Source organism: Dryas octopetala, chromosome 8, assembly GCF_963921425.1.
Source record: "Dryas octopetala chromosome 8, drDryOcto1.1, whole genome shotgun sequence".
Taxonomy (NCBI): domain Eukaryota; kingdom Viridiplantae; phylum Streptophyta; class Magnoliopsida; order Rosales; family Rosaceae; genus Dryas; species Dryas octopetala.
Genome location: NC_141373.1, coordinates 5,621,906 through 5,641,981, shown reverse-complemented (window position 1 = coordinate 5,641,981; position 20,076 = coordinate 5,621,906). Strand labels below are relative to the sequence as shown.

The 20,076-nt window shown below is 38.2% G+C and overlaps 3 protein-coding genes and 1 pseudogene across 3 annotated transcripts; 3 read left to right on the top strand and 1 right to left on the bottom strand.

Moving 5' to 3' along the window:
- The first annotated feature begins 449 nt into the window (after positions 1-449).
- On the top strand, positions 450-1,529 carry LOC147276433 (uncharacterized). Its single transcript, XM_086255186.1, has one exon. The coding sequence runs from the start codon at positions 468-470 to the stop codon at positions 1,527-1,529; it is 1,062 nt and encodes a 353-aa protein (XP_086111312.1). The 5' UTR covers positions 450-467.
- Positions 1,530-7,401: 5,872 nt separating this feature from the next.
- LOC147276432 (dirigent protein 22 pseudogene) lies at positions 7,402-8,014 on the top strand (annotated as a pseudogene).
- A 792-nt stretch (positions 8,015-8,806) lies between these two features.
- TOC120 (translocon outer complex protein 120) lies at positions 8,807-13,746 on the bottom strand. The gene is made up of 2 exons (XM_086254546.1): positions 13,633-13,746; positions 8,807-13,288 (listed from the first exon to the last, which is right to left on the bottom strand). The coding sequence occupies exon 2, from the start codon at positions 13,256-13,258 to the stop codon at positions 9,230-9,232; it is 4,029 nt and encodes a 1,342-aa protein (XP_086110672.1). The 5' UTR covers positions 13,259-13,288; positions 13,633-13,746; the 3' UTR covers positions 8,807-9,229.
- A 3,669-nt stretch (positions 13,747-17,415) lies between these two features.
- Positions 17,416-19,561, top strand: LOC147276430 (Pentatricopeptide repeat (PPR-like) superfamily protein). The gene has a single exon (XM_086254970.1). It carries the CDS (start codon positions 17,574-17,576, stop codon positions 19,374-19,376), a length of 1,803 nt encoding a protein of 600 aa, XP_086111096.1. The 5' UTR covers positions 17,416-17,573; the 3' UTR covers positions 19,377-19,561.
- The last annotated feature ends 515 nt before the right edge of the window (positions 19,562-20,076 follow it).

The window sequence follows — 20,076 nt, the reverse complement described above, 5'->3', positions numbered from 1 at the left end:
ATCAAATACTGTTTGATTCAAATTTTCTGTCAAGGCCGATTGCATGAATTTCTTTACATGAGTTGTTTAATTAAATTTCTTTATGCAATTATACTCATGTTTATATATGGCTATACTTTCATACGTGACTTATCTACTATTGTTCCTAAGTCTTTTATTGAATTGTACCATTACTTTATCAATTATTTATTACTCAGTTAATTCATATTTTGAACCTGAAGTTCAAATCTATGCCATAGAACCTGAAGTTCTGAATTAAATTTATATGTTCTTATATCAATGAACCTGAAGTTCGAATAAGATATGCGAAGACTTTAGAACCTGAAGTTCTAATTGTATTTATGGCGTCTTTTACCTTAAACCTGAAGTTTTTGGTATATGTGTATATATATTGGAAATATTAAGAACCTGAAGTTCTATAATTATTTTTCATGAGTTCTAAATATCTCATTTTCTTTATGTAGAAAATGACGAACTTGACCAAACGAGAATTTGTTGAACTCGACATCTCTGGAAAGAACTATTTGTCCTGGGTCCTTGATGCTGAGATCCATCTTGAATCCATGAATCTTGGTAACACTATCCAAGAAAGCAATAAAGCGTCCCCGCAGGACCGTGCCAAAGCCTTGATTTTTCTTCGCCATCATATTCATGAAGGGCTGAAGAGTGAGTATCTCACTGTCAAGGATCCGCTGACTCTCTGGGATAATCTGAAAGAGAGATATGATCACCAGAAAACTGTGATCCTCCCTAAGGCACGCCATGATTGGATGCATCTGCGTCTACAAGATTTCAAGACAGTTTCTGAGTACAATTCTGCACTTTTTCGAATCAGTTCTCAACTTAAATTATGTGGTGAGAAAATTACTGATGCAGAACTGTTGGAGAAAACTTTCACCACTTTCCATGCTTCAAATGTGCTCTGGCAGCAGCAATACCGTGAGCATGGGTTCAAGAAGTACTCTGAACTGATCTCTTGTCTTCTCCTTGCTGAGCAAAACAATGAGCTCCTGATGAGGAACCACCAATCCCGTCCAACTGGGGCGGCAGCATTCCCTGAAGTGAATGCTACTTTATCTCGTAGCCGTAGTCGTGGTCGTGGTCGTGGCTATGGGCGTGGTCAAGGACAAGGGAGTGGTAATGGGCGCCGTAATGGTCAAAGTGGCCGCAATAATAACTTGGGTCTTAAAAATGTGCAAGCATCACATACCCACCAGAAGTGGAACAAGCAAGACAAAGGGAAAGGTCAAATAGACAAAGCCCTTAAAGCTTCTGAGGGTGCCTGTCACAGGTGTGGTGGGACTGGACATTGGTCGCGTGCCTGTCGCACGCCCAAGCACTTGGTAGACCTTTACCAAGCCTCTTTAAAAGGGAAGGTTGAAGTCAATTATGTTGACCAAGTTCATGACCCAATGAACACTTCAGACCCAGTGGACATAAGTCATCTTGATGTCTCTGATTTCTTCGCTGACACCGATGCAAAGTCTTTTGATGCTATGATTGGTGGTGGGGTTGTCCATCCCAATTAATTTGTCGTTTATTTAATCAGTTTTATTGCTTTCCTTAGGATTAGTTTCAAATTTGCATCTATTACTTTTATTTAGTTGTTTTTCAGGTTTTGCACCTGTAAGAATAATTTTTATTATCGAATAAAATGTCGTGGTTATTTCTTTAAATTGAAAGTAATTATTTTCATTTATTTTATTGGAAGGCATTAAATATGGACTGCGGTGGTCAAAGTCATGGCGAAGATATTTGTCTTGTAGACAGTGCGACTACGCACACTATACTTCGAGATAGGAAGTATTTTTTCAATATAGCATTAACAAAAGCTAGAGTAACCACTATATCAGGTTCTGCAAACCTGATAGAAGGCTCCGGAAGAGCCCATATTACGTTACCTAATGGAACTCAACTGTCCATTAGCAAGGCTCTATTCTCAAGCAGATCCAGAAGAAATCTGCTTAGTTTTAAAGATATTCGTTTGAATGGATATCACATTGAAACCACAACTGAGCATAATGCTGAATATCTTTGCATTACATCCAATATTTACAGCCAGAAGCGTATATTGGAGAAACTCCCTGCTTTCTCATCTGGGTTGTATTATACAACTATAAAATTTATTGAGGCTCATGCTGTCATGAACCCGAAGTTCATTGACCCAAATATTTTCATGCTTTGGCATGACCGGTTGGGTCATCCTGGATCCACTATGATGCGTAGGATTATTTCAAATTCCTGTGGGCATCCATTAACGACTCAACATCTGGTTGAATCTAACAAAAAACTTTGCACAGCTTGTTCACAAGGAAAGTTGGTTATCAGACCATCTCCCTTAAAGCTTGATATAGAATCCCCATCATTTCTGCAAAGAATTCAAGGGGACATTTGTGGGCCCATTCAACCATCATGTGGTCCATTTCGTTATTTTATGGTACTAGTTGACGCATCCAGTAGATGGTCACATGTTTGCCTCTTGTCAACTCGTAATGTTGCATTTGCTAGGCTATTGGCTCAGATAATTAAATTACGAGCCCAGTTTCCAGATAATCCTATCAAGTCGATTCGACTTGACAATGCTGGTGAATATACGTCTCAAGTCTTTAATGACTATTGTATGTCGGTTGGCATTGATGTTGAACATCCTGTTCCTCATGTCCATACCCAAAATGGTTTAGCAGAAGCTTTTATCAAGCGCCTTCAATTGATTGCCCGAACTTTGCTTATGCAATCAAAGTTGCCAGTTTATGCATGGGGACATGCTATTTTACATGCTGCGTCATTAGTTCGACTGAGACCAGTGAATGATTATCAATACTCCCCTTTACAATTAGCACTTGGGAGCCAGCCAAATATTTCACATTTACGGACTTTTGGGTGTGCCGTATATGTACCCATTGCACCTCCACAACGCACTAAAATGGGTCATCAACGGAGGCTGGGGATATATATTGGTTTTTATTCATTCTCTATCATTAGATATCTCGAACCCTTAACAGGTGATATCTTTACTGCACGTTTTGCGGATTGTCACTTTGATGAGACAGTCTTCCCGCCGTTAGGGGGAGAAAAGACCACCGCTCCTGAAGAACGGCGTGAATTATCGTGGAATGTATCCACTATGTCTCATCTTGATCCTCGTTCTATGCAATGTGAAAATGAAGTACAACGGATAGTTGATCTTCAAAAGATTGCTCATCAAATGCCCGATGCATTTACAAATATAGCAAAAGTGACAAAATCACATATACCAGCTATGAATACACCCGCAAGGATTGATGTCCCAGTTGGACAATCAAATGTGCCAGCAAATGATTCTTCTGTTGCACGCCTGAAGCGTGGCAGACCAATAGGTTCAAAAGATACAGTTCCCCGGAAGAGGAAATTAAAAGTAAATTCCAGCGAAAATTGCGAACCCACACTTAATGATTGTTCAGTCTTAGAACAAGACATGGTCCATAATGAGACCCAAGCCCCAGAAGAGGCACAGGTACCTAACAATAAAGAAATTTCTATAAATTTTGCATGCAATGATGAATTGTGGGATCGCGATGAAATGATCATTGATGATATATTTTCATTCGCAGTAGCTACTGAGATCATTAAAGCTGATGATAATCTTGAACCTAGATCTGTTGATGATTGCAGACATAGGCATGATTGGCCTAAATGGAAAGATGCAATTCAGGCTGAGTTGAACTCTTTAGAAAAACGTGGCGTATTTGGACCTGTAGTCAAAACACCGCACAATGTGAACCCTGTAGGTTACAAGTGGGTGTTTACGAGAAAGCGTAATGAGAAAAATGAGATTGCAAGATATAAAGCACGACTCGTTGCACAAGGTTTTTCTCAAAGGCCTGGAATTGACTTTGATGAAACATACTCTCCCGTTATGGATGCAATCACATTCAGATATTTGATAAGTCTGGTAGTTTCAGAAAAACTCGACATGCAACTTATGGATGTTGTTACTGCATACTTATACGGAGATTTGGATGCTGATATTTATATGAAAGTCCCAGAAGGACTCAAATTGCCTGAAGCAATTAAAACAAAACCACGAAATATGTACTCTATCAAATTGAGACGATCACTATATGGGTTAAAACAATCTGGACGAATGTGGTACAATCGTCTTAGTGAATATTTGATAAGAGAAGGGTATATCAATGATCCTATATGCCCATGTGTGTTCATAAAGAAGTCAAATTATGGTTTTGCCATAGTGGCAGTTTATGTCGATGATATGAACTTAATTGGAACTCCTGAAGAGCTCATAAAAACTGCCGAATACTTAAAAGATGAATTTGAGATGAAAGACCTTGGAAAAACCAAATACTGTCTCGGCCTGCAGATCGAGCATTGTGACAAAGGAATCTTTGTCCATCAATCAACATATACCGAAAAGGTATTGAAACGCTTTAATATGGATAAAGCTCATCCGTTGAGTACCCCAATGGTTGTTCGGTCTCTTGACACTGAGAAAGACCCATTTCGTCCTAAAGAAGATAATGAAAAGGTCCTTGGTCCAGAAGTACCATATCTTAGTGCAATAGGTGCTTTACTATACTTAGCACAATGTACAAGACCAGACATAGCTTTTTCGGTAAACTTGTTAGCAAGATATAGCTCCACTCCAACACATCGACATTGGAATGGTATTAAGCATATCTTACGCTATCTTCGTGGAACAACTGATATGGGCCTATTTTATTCAAGTGAATCCCCCAATGGCCCAAAGTTTGTTGGATATGCGGACTCTGGATATCTATCCGACCCGCACAAAGGTCGCTCCCAAACTGGATATGTATTTACTTGTGGAAATACTGCGATCTCATGGAGATCTACAAAACAAACATTGGTCGCTACATCTTCCAACCACTCAGAAATACTTGCCCTCCACGAAGCAAGTCGAGAGTGTGTTTGGTTAAGATCAGTAATACGACATATCCATAGTACTTGTGATCTACCTCTAATTACAGATATTCCAACTATCATGTATGAGGATAATGCTGCTTGTATTGCTCAAATCAAAGGAGGATACATCAAAGGTGATAGAACCAAGCACATTTCACCAAAATTCTTCTACACGCATGAACTTGAGAAGAATCGGGAAATCGAAGTCAAACAGATCCGTTCTTGTGACAACCTTGCAGATCTCTTCACCAAAGCCTTACCAAAATGTTCATTTCAGAAATTTGTACATGGTATTGGACTTCGTCGATTTTCTCAACTATCAAATTAATGGATGCAATCATCAGGGGGAGCATCCAAGTACATCGGACATATGTGCGTTGTACTCTTTTTCCTTCGACTAGGTTTTTATCCCACAGGGTTTTTCCTAGCAAGGTTTTAATGAGGCAACATAAGCACGTCCAACGCTATTTCAATGATCAAGACAAGGTTGTACTCTTTTTCCTTCGCTTAGGTTTTATCCCACTGGGTTTTTCCAAGCAAGGTTTTAACGAGGCAGCTTATCATTGATTTGCGGACATCCAAGGGGGAGTGTTGCAGATAATGTGAATGTCCTCATCAGATAACTACATACCACATTTCATGTATTTATCTCCATAGATAATCATATAATATTAGTTAGATAAATACTCATTTTATTTTCCTGTATTTATCTTAGTGATAATGTATTTATCATAAGATGTTTATCTGATGTAAATGTTTATCACTTGAAGCCTATAAATAGAGGCTCTATGGAATGGAAAAAGATACACTGTTCTCCCATCTTTTCTCTCTAAAGTTCTTTATTTTTACAACAGAATTTTCCTTTTTAAGTCTTTTTGCATTGAGGTAATTCTGTAATTTACTGATTAAGTGAAAAAGAGTGGGCAAAAAGAAAAAAAAAATGTGCAAATATATAGCAGCACTCTATGAAAATTGCATGCATGTGACATAACACGGAAAATATAAGATTGTGCATGATTTATTGAAAATTAATCAAAGCTAGATATTTGTTCAGCATTTGCTATCACATAAATAAAGGAATGAAGGAGATTTTTTATTCTTTTTGGTGCCAAAGGATTGAAGGTGATTTGGCCATCCAAAAAGAAACAACTTTTTGGCCTCTTCTTTTTATGAGATTGAGTGATTCCTTTCCATGAGAGAACAAAACTTACCGATCCATGAGATGCCATCCCCGTCATGACATCTTAATTTCACTTTCAATCAATTTGTCTAAATAAATAATCCCACTATCGCTGCCACTCTACCACCCATATATCATATATATGCATACTGCTATGTTTCCACCTTGAAGTTACTTGGGGAGACAATTATTGAAAGAAATATCCTATATTGAAAAATATGAGACCTTGTAAGTTACTTTAAGGTTTGGGTTACTTTTTTTATTGTCAATTAATTTTGGGATGAATGTCTAAATTCATGCATGATATCAAAACCATGTTATATATCTATGTGTTGTATCAAACGGTCACACATGATATCTTGTATTACTCATTATAACTTGTTCACGTGTTAGACTTGAATGACGCCACACATGCGGGAACGTGATGAGAGAAAGATCTCACATCAAAAAATGTAAGTTTGTATAGTGGCTTATAAGGGTTTGAGTTACTCATCTTATTATGAATCCCTCATAGTTTAGGATTTTGATTACTTGTACAATAAATCAAAACATGGAGATATTATATTGCTAATTAATTTTGAGATGAATGCTTAGATTCTTTCAACAATTTACATGTTAAAAAAATATATATGAAATTTTCTATTCGACTTATTTTTACTTATCTCGATCTTAACTTTTTATCACAAATTCAAGAGTTAATAAATTTATTATCTTTTTACTCATTCTTTTATATAGTTAAAATTAAAATTTCGATGAAAACAAGCTGGTTAGAATTAAGTTACAACCACGAAGATGATAAGCCAATACATCTTAGACCCAAGCTTGGTTTAGGTGCAAGCTAGGGAGCTTGTCCTACAGCTGCTTTAATGATTATTCAATGTCATTTGAGACCCACAAAATTGTCATGCAAAAGTGCAAAACACATGCATGCCCTTAATAATTATAAGCCAAAGTATGAATGCATGCACCATCATTGTTACATCTGGTCCTGATATGCTTCTTTTCCTTTGTTCTTTTCTATGAACACTTTTTTGCATGTCCACCATTAAATAGAGACCAGATCAGTAGAATGAGCTAGCATTTAATTTCTCTAATCAAAACCAAAGTAAGCATTAAAAGGAGAAATAAAAAATGTAAATTTTTTATTGAAGATAATGGTTACCAAGAAAAAACAAGAAATGGTTACCAATTGGAAACAGATAAAAACAGAAAAATTAATGGTGATGCTTTCACAGTTCCACTATAAAATGCCTCCTAGCCCTCAAGTTTGGTTCATTGAGAGAGAGAGAGAGAGAGAGAGAGAGAGATGGGAAAGGTTGTTGGTCCAATTCTAAAGCTTTTGTTCATAGTGTTGACCATGCCAATGGTGCGTAGCACCATTGAAGGACCCAAAGAGATTGACCACTGGTTTCAGAAGCTCCATCATGCAAAACGGAAGCTGACCCGGCTCCATTTCTACTTTCATGACAATGTTTCGGGTCCAAACCAGAACTCAGTGGTTATAGCCCAACCACCCAAGAGCTTCAAATCATCCACCTCCTTCGGACAAGTAAGCATCTTTGATGACCCACTAACCCAGGGACCCGAGCCCACGTCCAGGTTATTGGGTCGGGCCCAGGGGCTCTATGGGCAAGCCTCTCAAGAGGAGTGGAGTCTACTTATGGCTGTGAACTTCATTTTCACCAGCGGCAAGCACAATGGTAGCAGCCTCACCATTTTGGGGCGGAATGCAGTGAACCGTGATGTCCGAGAGTTGCCGGTCATCAGCGGAACTGGTGTTTTCCGATTGGCACATGGATTTGCGATGGCCAAGACACATTTCTTTAATTCTAGTGTTGCTATTGTTGAATATAATGTTGCTGTTATACATTATATTATTAAATGAGAAATGCGTAGATCATGCTTAATTTTCTATTTGTTTTCGCACTCTTTCTGTTTTGTTGCAATTTAATATGTTACAGAATTGAACTTCTATAGCTTTTGATGGAGACCATTGGAATTTTTCATTGGATTTAGTGATCTAATTTTCATTTCTTTATTCCAATGCGCGGCATGCGCCAAGCCTTTATGAGTTGTAAAGTGATGACAAACTAATAAATGTTATGCCCGCCAACTTTATTTTAATACACGTTTACAAACTAACAAACTAATAAATGTTATGCCCGCCAACTAAATAATGTGACAATACACGTTTTCATATCTTATTTTTAAAAAAGTAAATAAATGAGATTTAGAATAAAACTATAACTGAAGTTCAGAGTGAACCTATGGCAGAAATGAAAACTAGGGATAATCCTTCACTCCAGTTCGAGAAGAACTTACTTGAAACGGGGATACCACAGCTGGTATCCCCCTCTCTATCTCTCTCCTCTTCTTTTTTTTTTTCTCTCTCCCTTTTTCTCTCTCTCCTCTCCTTCAGCTCTTTTTCTCTCACATCCGTTACACGAGTCTGCCCCTGTGACCTTATCATTGGGCTAGGGTCACAGGGGCAGGCAAGTTATTTTCCTCCAGTTCTAATCACTAAAACAATCGGCAGTGGAAACAATTCTTAAAAATCTGAAAAAAAAAAAAAAAAAAAAAAAGGAACTAGCCAGATTCCCCAAAAAAGGTTAGATGCACAATTCTGAAATATGCTCCAAAAAAGGCACATGCTGTCAAGATTGCATTACAGAATTATAAGAAAAGGAAAACAGCATATACTACATCTCAAGCAAAACATAGCATCGTTATTTGCCATCATCCTGGTGATGGCTCTCCTTACGAGATGAGGAAACATTGGTACATAAATAAGCATTGAGAATGGAAAAGAGGCCAAGCAATTACCACTATGGCAATATAAATGAATTTTCACACCCATACAGACAATTTAAGACAAAGGCCTTATAGAAGAAGTAACACTGGGTCCAGTACCTTAACAGGAACAAAATTTACCAACAGCCAGTATCTAATTATGAAGCTAAAATCACTATGATCAATGAAACACTTCCATATTGAAATGAGTTGAAACCAGCAGCTTAGAACCACACACTTGTGGTGATGACCATCACAAGATGACCTCCTCACTCACTCTTGATGCCGACCTATTACCGCAAGGCTGCTGCAGCATAACTATTATTACTCTAATTTTCATCATTGTCCAAACTGCAACTGTTGAGGAAAAGTGAAAAACTTTCTGAGCAGTGGAATGAGGCCGATCAGAGCTATTTGAAGCTGTTCTGAGCTATTTAAGCGCATGCTGAGTTGTCCTGCTCCCCTATTATTTAAATTGGCACGAGCAATCAGGTTTGTATGTCGTCCAACTGGAATCTGAGACTGTATATTACATCCAATGGCAAGATCTCCATGCCAATCCATGACAGAAAGCCCAAGAGTTGATAGTGAACGACCGAGAGGATGATCTTTGTCTCTCAACTGGGCCTCCAAACTACCACCATAAGCAATATCACCACGAGCAGTCATTGCACCACCAGTCATTACCAACCGGAACCGTTTATTAGCAATAAATTTGTCTTCAACTTTCATCCCAGCTGATAAAGCATCACCCAAGAGAGTAACTGAGAGACCAGCAGTTGCCTTATTCTTCCTAAAATTACTGAACCTTGTGTCACCTCGTAGAGTATAAGCCAAGTCCTTTCCAACAGTCTGCATATCAAATCCTAATGAAGTTGCTTTCCCTTCCCCATGCTTTATTGAACTAGCTATTTCCATTTGGACATTGGCATCCTTCTTGTCCTTGGTAACCTGGCTGGAAAAAGACAAGGGAATTTTGTCTTTAACAACAAACAATCTTTCTGCATTTATGCCCTCATAACCAACATCATGATCCCAACCATGAGTTTCTAGAACAGGTCTAACAAGCCACTGGTTCGAGGAATCTAGATATCGATAACGGTGAGTGGGATTATCAGAGTCAAAGGAAGCAGGTAAGGCCAAATCTGGCATGGGAACAGGTACAGATGCTGCACCAGCACTTTCTTCTTCTACATTTTCGCCAAAATCACTTGGCAGATCCTTTACTGCAGCCGCCACTTTTTTCATCAACCTACGTCGCCTTTTCTCCTCCTTCAACTGTTTCTTCATGAAAAGCTTTTCTCTATACTCTAACTCGTCAAAATATGCTTTTTTCTGAGATTTAGAGAGTTTTTCCACCTGGGCCTTTGTCAAACGTTTAAATGGGGGCAATTCATCAAATTCTGATTCGTCGTCAGAATCTGAAGATTCATCCAGATCATCATCTAGACTGTCATCATCACCAAACTGCTCCTCGGGAAGTTTCAATTGTGGTCTTGACTGAAGGAGAGATGAAAGAAGGAAAGGTAAAGGAGGTGCCCTAGATCGAGTTGCAAAAGGTTTTCCAGGTGGACTATCTTGCAACTTCAATAGTGCATTTGCTTCAGCCAGAATCTTGGATGCAAAAGAGAGCAATAACAAATGAGGTTTCCAGACCTGACCATTTGGCAAGACTCTCTGCCCAGCCCTATTAGTTCTGCAAGCAGAGTGGTTCTCCACTAATGAAACAGGATTCATGAGGCGCATATCCCCGGCTGCCTGACGAATGGCTTGCTGGACAACATGAGACCGCTGAGTGACAAACATGTCATAACTAGAAGCAGTGCCATTTGGGCCGTCAGGTGGAGCTGATGCAGCATGAGTCAGAACCACAATTGCATTGAACCATATAGATGCCCCAAAAATGTCAGTGATGGTGCGCAAGAGTGGCATATCACTGAAATCCCTGCTCTGCATGTCCAACCTATCAAGATACAATACAATATCTGGAGGTGTTTTCTTGATGAAGCGCTTAACAGTGAGGAGAATCTTCTCATTCTGACGCTGGTCTGACCAGGAAGGTAGAAGGCCAGGTGTGTCAATGACCCGTACCTTAATCCCTTGCACAGTACCCACAACATCCTGAACCTTCTTTGTCCCCATCTGAAAAGCATCAGTGCTGAACTTCACTTCATCAAATATAGAATTGATGGTTGCACTTTTACCAACGCCTGTCTTTCCAAGAACCATAATTGTACAAGAGAAATCAAGGGGTTCATTCCCAGATGCCTCAAGCTGCTCCGCCATGGCACTTGCACGGTCAAAACTAAAGGCACCAACACGACCCCCATTTCTTCCACGCAGCTGCTCAGCTAACCCCAGTCTGTACAAAACCTGAGCCACAACAACATTATGGGGAGTCTGCCCAAGCCTATGTGCAAGACGCAAAAATTTCACTCTTATCATCTGAAGTTTTTCACGAGTCTCATCAGACTCCTCGGCCTCTCCATTCACGGGGTCCTCAATTTGCTGGTTTTGCATATGAGATACTGTACCATTTACCCGAGGCTGCTGTACCACCCTAGGTGCAGGTTCCAAGAGTGGGGCAGCACGCCCAAGGCCAGCTGGACGAGCAGGAAGGGGAGTGGGGTTTGTAGAATTTCCAGATGAAGAAGCATGCACCTGTGCAGGCTGAATCTCTTGTTCTCTACTCACTTTAGTGCTTCCCTTCTCTACCTGAATGTTTTCTTTCTTATCAGGATCATCAGGAACAGCACCATTGTTGCAAATTTTATGAGCAATCTCATCAGCTTGCTGAGCTTGATCACCCTTGTTACTCTCTGCTCTCAAATCAGTGGCACCAACCTGAACCTGCTCTGTCTGCTCAGTTGCAGACCTTTTAGAAAAAGCTGAGCTTTCCATCTCTGATATCACAGTCCCCACTGGCTTTATATCGGGCTTCTCATTTTCAAGAACTGCATTGGGCTTTACATCAACCTCATCCCCATCTGTCAAAACTGCTATTTCCCCACCAGCACCAATTTCATAAAACTCTTTCACCCCGTCCTCCCCAGACCTATGTTGATCAGATGAAATGCCTTTTAGTTCAGATGTTTTCTCATGAAGCTCTGAACCCATCCCAGTGGCAGAGTCGTTCACTTCCCCATTCCTGTAATCTTGATGCTCTGCATCTGAAGTAGTCAAAGTGTCTATCAGTTCTTCAATATTATTATCCTCCTTCCTTGCTTCAACACTAAGTGTAGCATCTTTTGATTCACTACTATCGCATTCCTTATGCACTGTATCCATGTTTCTATCATGCAATTCCACATCCTTATCATCTTGAAGGTTCAAAGAAAGGCCATCTGAAGCATTTACCTGCTTCACAGTCTTGTCACCTTGATTCTCTATGCTCAAGGTATTCTCCTCTAATTCCTGACCATTATCAGCTTCCTTCTGAATTTCCTTATTAAATTCCGTTACTTGAGGCGAATCAAGATCAGCACCTTCATTATCTAATTTTTCATCTGTAGGCACTACCTCCGAGATTGAATTATCAAAATCATCCTTCTCAGACTTCTCATTCACAAGAACTACATCAGGCTTTACATCAACTTCATCCCCATCTGTCAAAACTGGTATCTCTCCACCTGCACCAATCTCAGAAACTTCTCTCACCCAATCTTCTCGGCTACCCACCAACCCATCATCCGTCAATCCATTTGATTGAAAATCGTCATTTTCAGAATTCACATTCTCAATAACTACAGACTTTACATCCACGTCATCCCCAATTGTCATAACTGCTATTTCTCCACCAACACCAACCTCAGAAATATCTTTTAACCCATCTTCCTGGCTACCCACCAACCCATCATCCGTCAATCCATTTGACTCACTGGTCACGGCTTCCTTTACAGTCTCTACCTCATCAACTCCTCCAGCCGCTGAAGCCCCATCAACACTGTTCCCACCCACCAAATTTTCCATCTGCTCTTCACCTTTGACAACCCCCACCAAATTTTCCAACTGCTCTTCAACATTGACAACTACCTCCTTCTCTTTCTCCTTGGACTTCTCATCCTCATCAGGAACCTCAATTGCCTCTTCGAAAACCTCATGTCCAGCACGAGGACTCTCAACAACAGCCGCCAAACCCAAAGCACCAACCGTCCCAGCCTTTCTTTCTCCACCAACAGCAGCAGCATCCACCAAATCACCTTTGGTTCCCTGCTCCTGCGAAAGTTCTTGTGTCCCTATTGCCTCCTCAAAAACCTCTTCTTCTAAATCATCCTTGAGTCCATTAGACCCCTCTGCAACCCTCTCAACTTCCACGCTCTTATTCTCTCCAGCGTGAAACCCACCAACAATTTCATTACCATTTTCCATACCAAGTCCTCAAAATGCAGCTTCAAAACCCTAGATTCACCAAAACCCAGAAAAACCCAATTATCCAAAAGAGCGAGGATTAAAAGAAAACAACCATTTCAACCATCATATAACCCATAACAGACCCCAAATATACCAATCAAAACAAAACCCCAATACCAAATTTCATTAAAAATCACAAAATTCCGACTAGAAACCCCATACAATCAACACCATTAACATTTCCACTATGTATTCATCAATGATTGACCAAAACAATAACTACAACGAAACGCCTCAGATCCTGGCATGGATTAATTAGGGTTTTGCGAAAATGAATAAGCATAACCCGATACGAGAATAAACAAATAAATAAAACAGAAGCGCAAGCATACCTGGTTTTCTGGGCCTCACAGAGACGGACAGGCTCTGCCTTTGGTCGCGCTCAGATTGAGAAAAGACTGAGGTTTGGAGGATCTCTCTTTACACTTCGTGTTATTCGATATCAAATAGATACTACTTGGCTTCGCAGCATGGAGTAATTCAGGATAAGAGTCCCATCGATGGTCCAGAATCGCTCTGGGTTTTCATCCGACGGTGGAGATTTTTGCATCGGTATCATCGTGCAAGACGCCAATCGTGCTGACGTGGACATTTAACTGGAAAAAGGGTTTCCTGTTTGGCTGTTGGCTTTTCGGCTTCCCATACGTGCGGATCGTGTGGGTGGCTCTTCAGCTTAGGAGTCACGTGACCTCTACTATCCGTCTGATTTGGATGGTTGTGATGATTGATTGGTCATCATGGTGGGGTGCTTGTTTTGCTTGCCCATTTTTGCTCAATGTTGTCACGTGATGACCACGTGGTTGATTTAGAAAAGTTTGGTGAATTTTATGGTGTGTAGCGCGCACCATTTCCAAGCATGTTGCACATTTTCAGCACGAGTATTATTTTTTTCTTGGTTTCCTTTTCTTTTCTTTTTTTCAATGTGGCTTTATTTTCTTGGTTACTCTTTGCTTGGGTAGGTGGATCTTCTAATAAAAAATAGGTTCATTAATTTTAACTATTAAATTTTAATAATTTTTTAATTTAGGTACTAAAATTAAATAGCATTTTAGATTAGGTACTAGTTGAAAAGTCAAACAAAATAATAAAGTAAAAGGTATTATAATTTACAAATATTACATCACATATCACTATAATAAAAAAATAAAAATAAATTACATCACAAATATTGCATTAATTTATACTATATTGTATTAAAAAAAAAAAATCAATCCAGTCACAACTTAACTGTGACTGTCTTGGTAAATTAAAAGAGACAACTCACATCACTATACTATGATTATTTTAAGCAAAAATATTGTTTTAACCTCTATTTATACTATATTGTAATATAATTTCTCTAAAAAAAACTCAATTAAGTCACAACTTAATTGTAACTGTCTCACAACTTAGATGTGACTATCATTCAGTCACAAGTAAATTTAAAATTGTGAGTGTCATGCAGTCACAACTAAATATGAAGTTGAGACTACATTAGTATATTTTCAAAATAATATAAAAACCTCAATGGCAATTTTGTTAAAACTTTATAAATTTTAACTAATACCCATCATATGTGGGCCAAATGATAAAAATATCAAATGGAAAAGGCTCAAATCAAATAGGCCAACATATTTGTGACCTAGTCTAAAAAACTACATTTAAATTTGGTAGTTCAATTGAAATATTATATGGTTTTCATGCTATACCAAAAAATTATTGAAATTTGATATTTAATCCTAATTTTCTAATAAAAATTGTATTGGGGGAAAAGATTTTTCCACTTGCCAAACATAGAAAAACTTATCTAAAAGTCTCCCCAATCATATATTTATGTTGAAAATTGTATACTTTTGAAGGTGTTTCCTTTCGATGGTTGCCGAGACTTACGTAATCCACACTTATTTGATTATTTTATTTTTAGTAATTTTAATGTTAATATAATTTTAAAGTAAAAGGCTTGTTTTTTACCAAATAAATAAATCAAAAACATTTTATATATTATGTCTATATTAGTAATTATAAGCAGTCACAGTATTAAAATTTACCAAATATCATAATACTGTTTTTTGCACACACAACACTTTTAAAAACATAGTTTATTAAACACTCAACTACTTTACTTTACAGCTGACTTTACTTCATAACTGTTTTATTTCACAATTATTTTTTTTTTCACAGCAATACTAAACTAAATCCTCTAAAATTTTCATCCATAAAAATTTTTGAGTGTCCAACAACAATCCCAAATGAGTCCTTAATAATGTAAATAACCTAAGTCTGAGCTGTCTTGTTAATGGGTCAATAAAAAGGATAATTTTATGCTGTCAAACATAACAAGCTTCACTCCTAAGACCAACGCTAATAACATTGAGAAACTAGATTAACTTGAGCTTCTTCTATTTTTTTCATAATTTTTGATAAATTTAAAGTTCTTTTAATAATCAATAGCAATAGTAAATAATACAAAATGTAGTTATCTTCTACCCTCTATCCCCTAAGGTGATATTTTTATTCTTATTGTTTGATGAGTTTCGTTTAAAAATTAAAGAAAATGAGGTGTCTTTTGTTTTATTTATTTTTTTAGAATCCCATATTACAAAGCTCCATCCTTGTAATTAGGTCAAGAAAGAGAGGTGTCTTTTATTTAGTCATTTTCAATTTCAATTCATTAGTTTCATCATGCTACTTTGAAAGAAGAACTCAAATTCATATCCTTTTCGTTTTTTGTTGTTATACGGCTTTTTTTTTTTTTTTTTTTTTTTTCGGCCAAGGGTTATACGGCTTTTCGTTTACAAGATATATATGCTTACTAAAGCCTTGGCTTTTTGGGGATTTGAAATGTCAATATAAATTGTAATTTGTAAAGAAACAAAAATTCCAACATCAAATATATGACTTGACATAAGCAAGCTATTGAGTCATTGACATGTGGGTTGGAAGTTGTGACTCATCACTCAAAATTGCAACATCATATATTCTGTGCAAACACGAAATTGCTTGCATGAGATAATACCCTTTTTTTTTATTAAATAGAAAGTCAAAATCAATTGATCGATGGCATGATGAAACAATGAGATTGACTACTCGCTAGTGATATACATTTGGTAAAATGAAGTAATTCAAGTTGTGACATTAAATTGTTAAACAAAATGACTGTTGATTTTTAATTATATTAGTACCATATCAGTTTATAATAGTGCTAGTGGATTCTAAAAAGATGCATCATTATATGTGTAAGTATTGTTGAAAAATAAATGAGTATTAAAGTGAGTCCGAATAAATAAAACACTGATACATTATTTGATATATAAATTTAGAATCTTTAATGCTACTTATTAATTTAAGAGATAATTAGGCTTAGGTGCTTTAGAAAAATAGTTTTTAGATGAAAACCGGAAGTGTTTTAAAATTTATAAGAAAATCTTTTTAATTTATAATAATTTATAAGAAAATCCTTTTAATTTATAATAAAGTTCTTTTAATTTATAATAAAATCCTTTTAATTCATAATAAAGTCTTTCCCTAATTTGAAGGGTATTTCCTCTTCTAGGGTGTAGAGTGGGTTTTGTAGAGGCTGTATGTTAGGTTTGAATTCCGAGATTTTGGGTAGAGTCCAAAATCTTGGAGTTAAAACTTAACATAAAGCCGTCAAAGAAAAAGAATAAAATGACTTAATTAAAAACTCTAAATCACTGCTAGTCTTAGTCTAAGAAAGACACATAAAATGAATTGAATTCTAAATCTCTCTTAATTAATCTGATGTTAAAAGAGTAAGTTACAATGAACTGTAAATTTATACATTTTTATCTAAATTTTTACATGCAAATAAATAAATAAATTTATTAAGCACATGACCCATAGTCTGCATGATAAATGTGAAAAAAAAAAACCATTAAACAAATCAAATTGAAATGAACTAATATCTAACCGAATACGATATGAACACGAACAAACTAAGAGGAATTGCCACCTCTAATTTCGCCTATACCTTAAAGCCATATATTAGAAGAGCCAATTGTGGAGTTTCATTTGACCAAAAAAAAAAATTGTGGAGTCTACTTTTTTCCCAAAAAAAAAAAAAGGTTGAGTGGGTAAGGCCCACCCAACTACATGGTACGCATCAAAACATCAGTTGGATCAGTGTGCGAGGCCCACATTGTCACTCCATCACTACCGGCTATGTTCGCCGGAGCCGGACACGCAAGATCGATAACCATCACCATCGCCACCACCAACCCACCATAGATGAAGACTTCAACACAACTCTCTCATCTCATGGTTTCACTCTGCAATGCCCTCTTTCTCTTCCACTCCAACTCTCACTCTCACCAAGCCTAAGAAACGCCTTCCCTGCCTCGTCCAATCTATACTCAATCTCTGCTCTCAAGGCCAACTCACACAAGCCCTCTCGTCCCTCGACCTCTTAGTCCAAAAGGGTATTCGCTTACCCACCAAAACTCTCGCTTACCTCCTGGAACAGTGTGGAGCCACCAGGTCTCTCAGAGAAGGCAAATGGGTTCACACCCATTTGAGGCTCACTGGGTTCAAACGCCCCTGTACGTTCTTAGCTAACCATTTGATTTGTATGTACTTTAAATGCGCTGATGACGTGGAGGCGCGCAAGGTGTTTGATAAAATGTCTGTTAGGAATTTGTACTCTTGGAACAATATGCTTTCTGGGTATGCTAAGATGAGGAAGTTGAAGGATGCGAGGAGCTTGTTTGATAAAATGCCGGAGAGGGACGTCGTGTCGTGGAACACCATGGTGATTGGTTATGCCCAGAGTGGGTTTTGTGATGAGGCATTGAGGTTTTATAGAGAGTTAAGGAGGTTGTCGATTGGTTACAATGAGTTTAGTTTTGCGGGTGTTTTGACCGTATGTGTGAAGTTGAAGGAATTGGAGCTTACTAGGCAAGTTCATGGGCAGGTTTTGGTTGCCGGGTTTTTGTCCAATGTGGTGCTTTCGAGTTCGGTTGTTGATGCTTATGCCAAGTGCGCAGAGATGGGAGATGCGAGGAGATTGTTCGATGACATGCCTGTGAAGGATGTTCTTGCTTGGACTACATTGGTTTCGGGGTATGCCAAATGGGGTGATATGGAATCAGCTAGTGAATTGTTCAATCAGATGCCGGAGAAGAACCCTGTATCATGGACAGCTTTGATTTCCGGCTATGCTAGAAATGGTTTGGGGCATGAAGCCCTTACATTGTTTACCGAGATGATGTCATTTCGAGTTAGGCCTGATCAGTTTACCTTTAGTAGTTGTCTTTGTGCTTGTGCTAGTATAGCTTCACTTAGGCATGGTAAACAAATTCATGCCTCTTTGGTACGAAGTAACTTTAGACCCAACACAATTGTTGTGAGCTCTCTTATTGACATGTATTCAAAATGCGGAAATTTGGGGGCTGGAAGGCAGGTATTTGAGCTCATGGGTGATAAACAGGACACTGTGTTATGGAACACAATGATATCTGCCTTAGCACAGCATGGTCACGGTATAGAGGCAATGCAGATGCTTGAGGACATGGTCAGATCAGGAATGAAGCCAGATAGGACTACCTTTGTTGTCATTCTCAATGCCTGTAGTCATTCTGGTCTAGTGCAGGAAGGGCTTAGGTTTTTCAAGTCCATGACTGCTAATCATGGCATTGTTCCTGATCAAGAGCATTATGCATGCTTATTTGATCTATTAGGTCGAGCCGGATGTTTTGATGAGTTAATAAACCAGCTTGAGAACATGCCATGTAAAGCTGGCGATCAAGTTTGGAATGCATTACTCGGTGTTTGTAGTATTCATGGAAAGACAGAGCTGGGAATAAAAGTGGCTGAACACCTTATTGAGTTGGAGCCTCAGTCTCCTGCTGCCTATGTACTACTTTCAAGTATATATGCCGAACATGGTAGATGGGAGTTGGTAGCGAAGGTGAGAAAGCTCATGAATGTGAGACATGTGAAGAAGGAGCGAGCCATCAGTTGGATAGAAATTGAAAATGGAGTGCATGTTTTCACTGTAGCAGATCGGTTGCATCCCATGAAAAAAGAAATGTACTCAGTTTTGGAACAGTTAGCTGGCCAGATGGAAGAAGATGTTTAATTACCTAATGCTGAGAGGTAAAAGTTTGATGATTTGTTACTTTGTGGGGAGGTAAGAGGGAGAGAACAAGTGATACAATATATCCATTCAATTTTGATAATTTGTAACATGTTTTTTAGGCCACTGCGTTCAGATTCTTTAGATTTGAATCTCCCAAATGATTTACATGTGAGATTTTATGCAATAAAATTTAACTATCTGATCCCTTGGAAGATACCATGTTTTGTTTTGCATCATTCTCCTCTCTGATTGTTTCATCAGTAAATTGGTATATTGAAGGAAATTCTCATATAGATCGTTAGCCGATTAGTTAAAGATAGGCTTCATGCTCAGGCCTGTTTACCACACTCGGGGGGTTTTACCACTTGAGCTACATGGAACCTTCATAATTGTAGTTATGGATGTGAATTTTAAGTATGCTCAGTTCTCATTTACACCACAACAAACTCAGGCTGCAGTTTGGGTGAGCTGTACTTGATCCCACCTGAACTGGCTGTCCATTCTGCGAGCAGCCAGAATGGGCGAAAGTTATTAGGCAGGGAGTAGGCTTCCCTACGACTATAGTTTGGTTGGATTTTGGATTGGAATCAGGTTTTTTAGCTAACAAAACCTATTCCAACAGATGGTTAGGTAATACCCAGTTGCCTGAAATATTTTGTGCATGTCTTGTTGTTTTGTATTTGATTTTTAAATTTCCCTG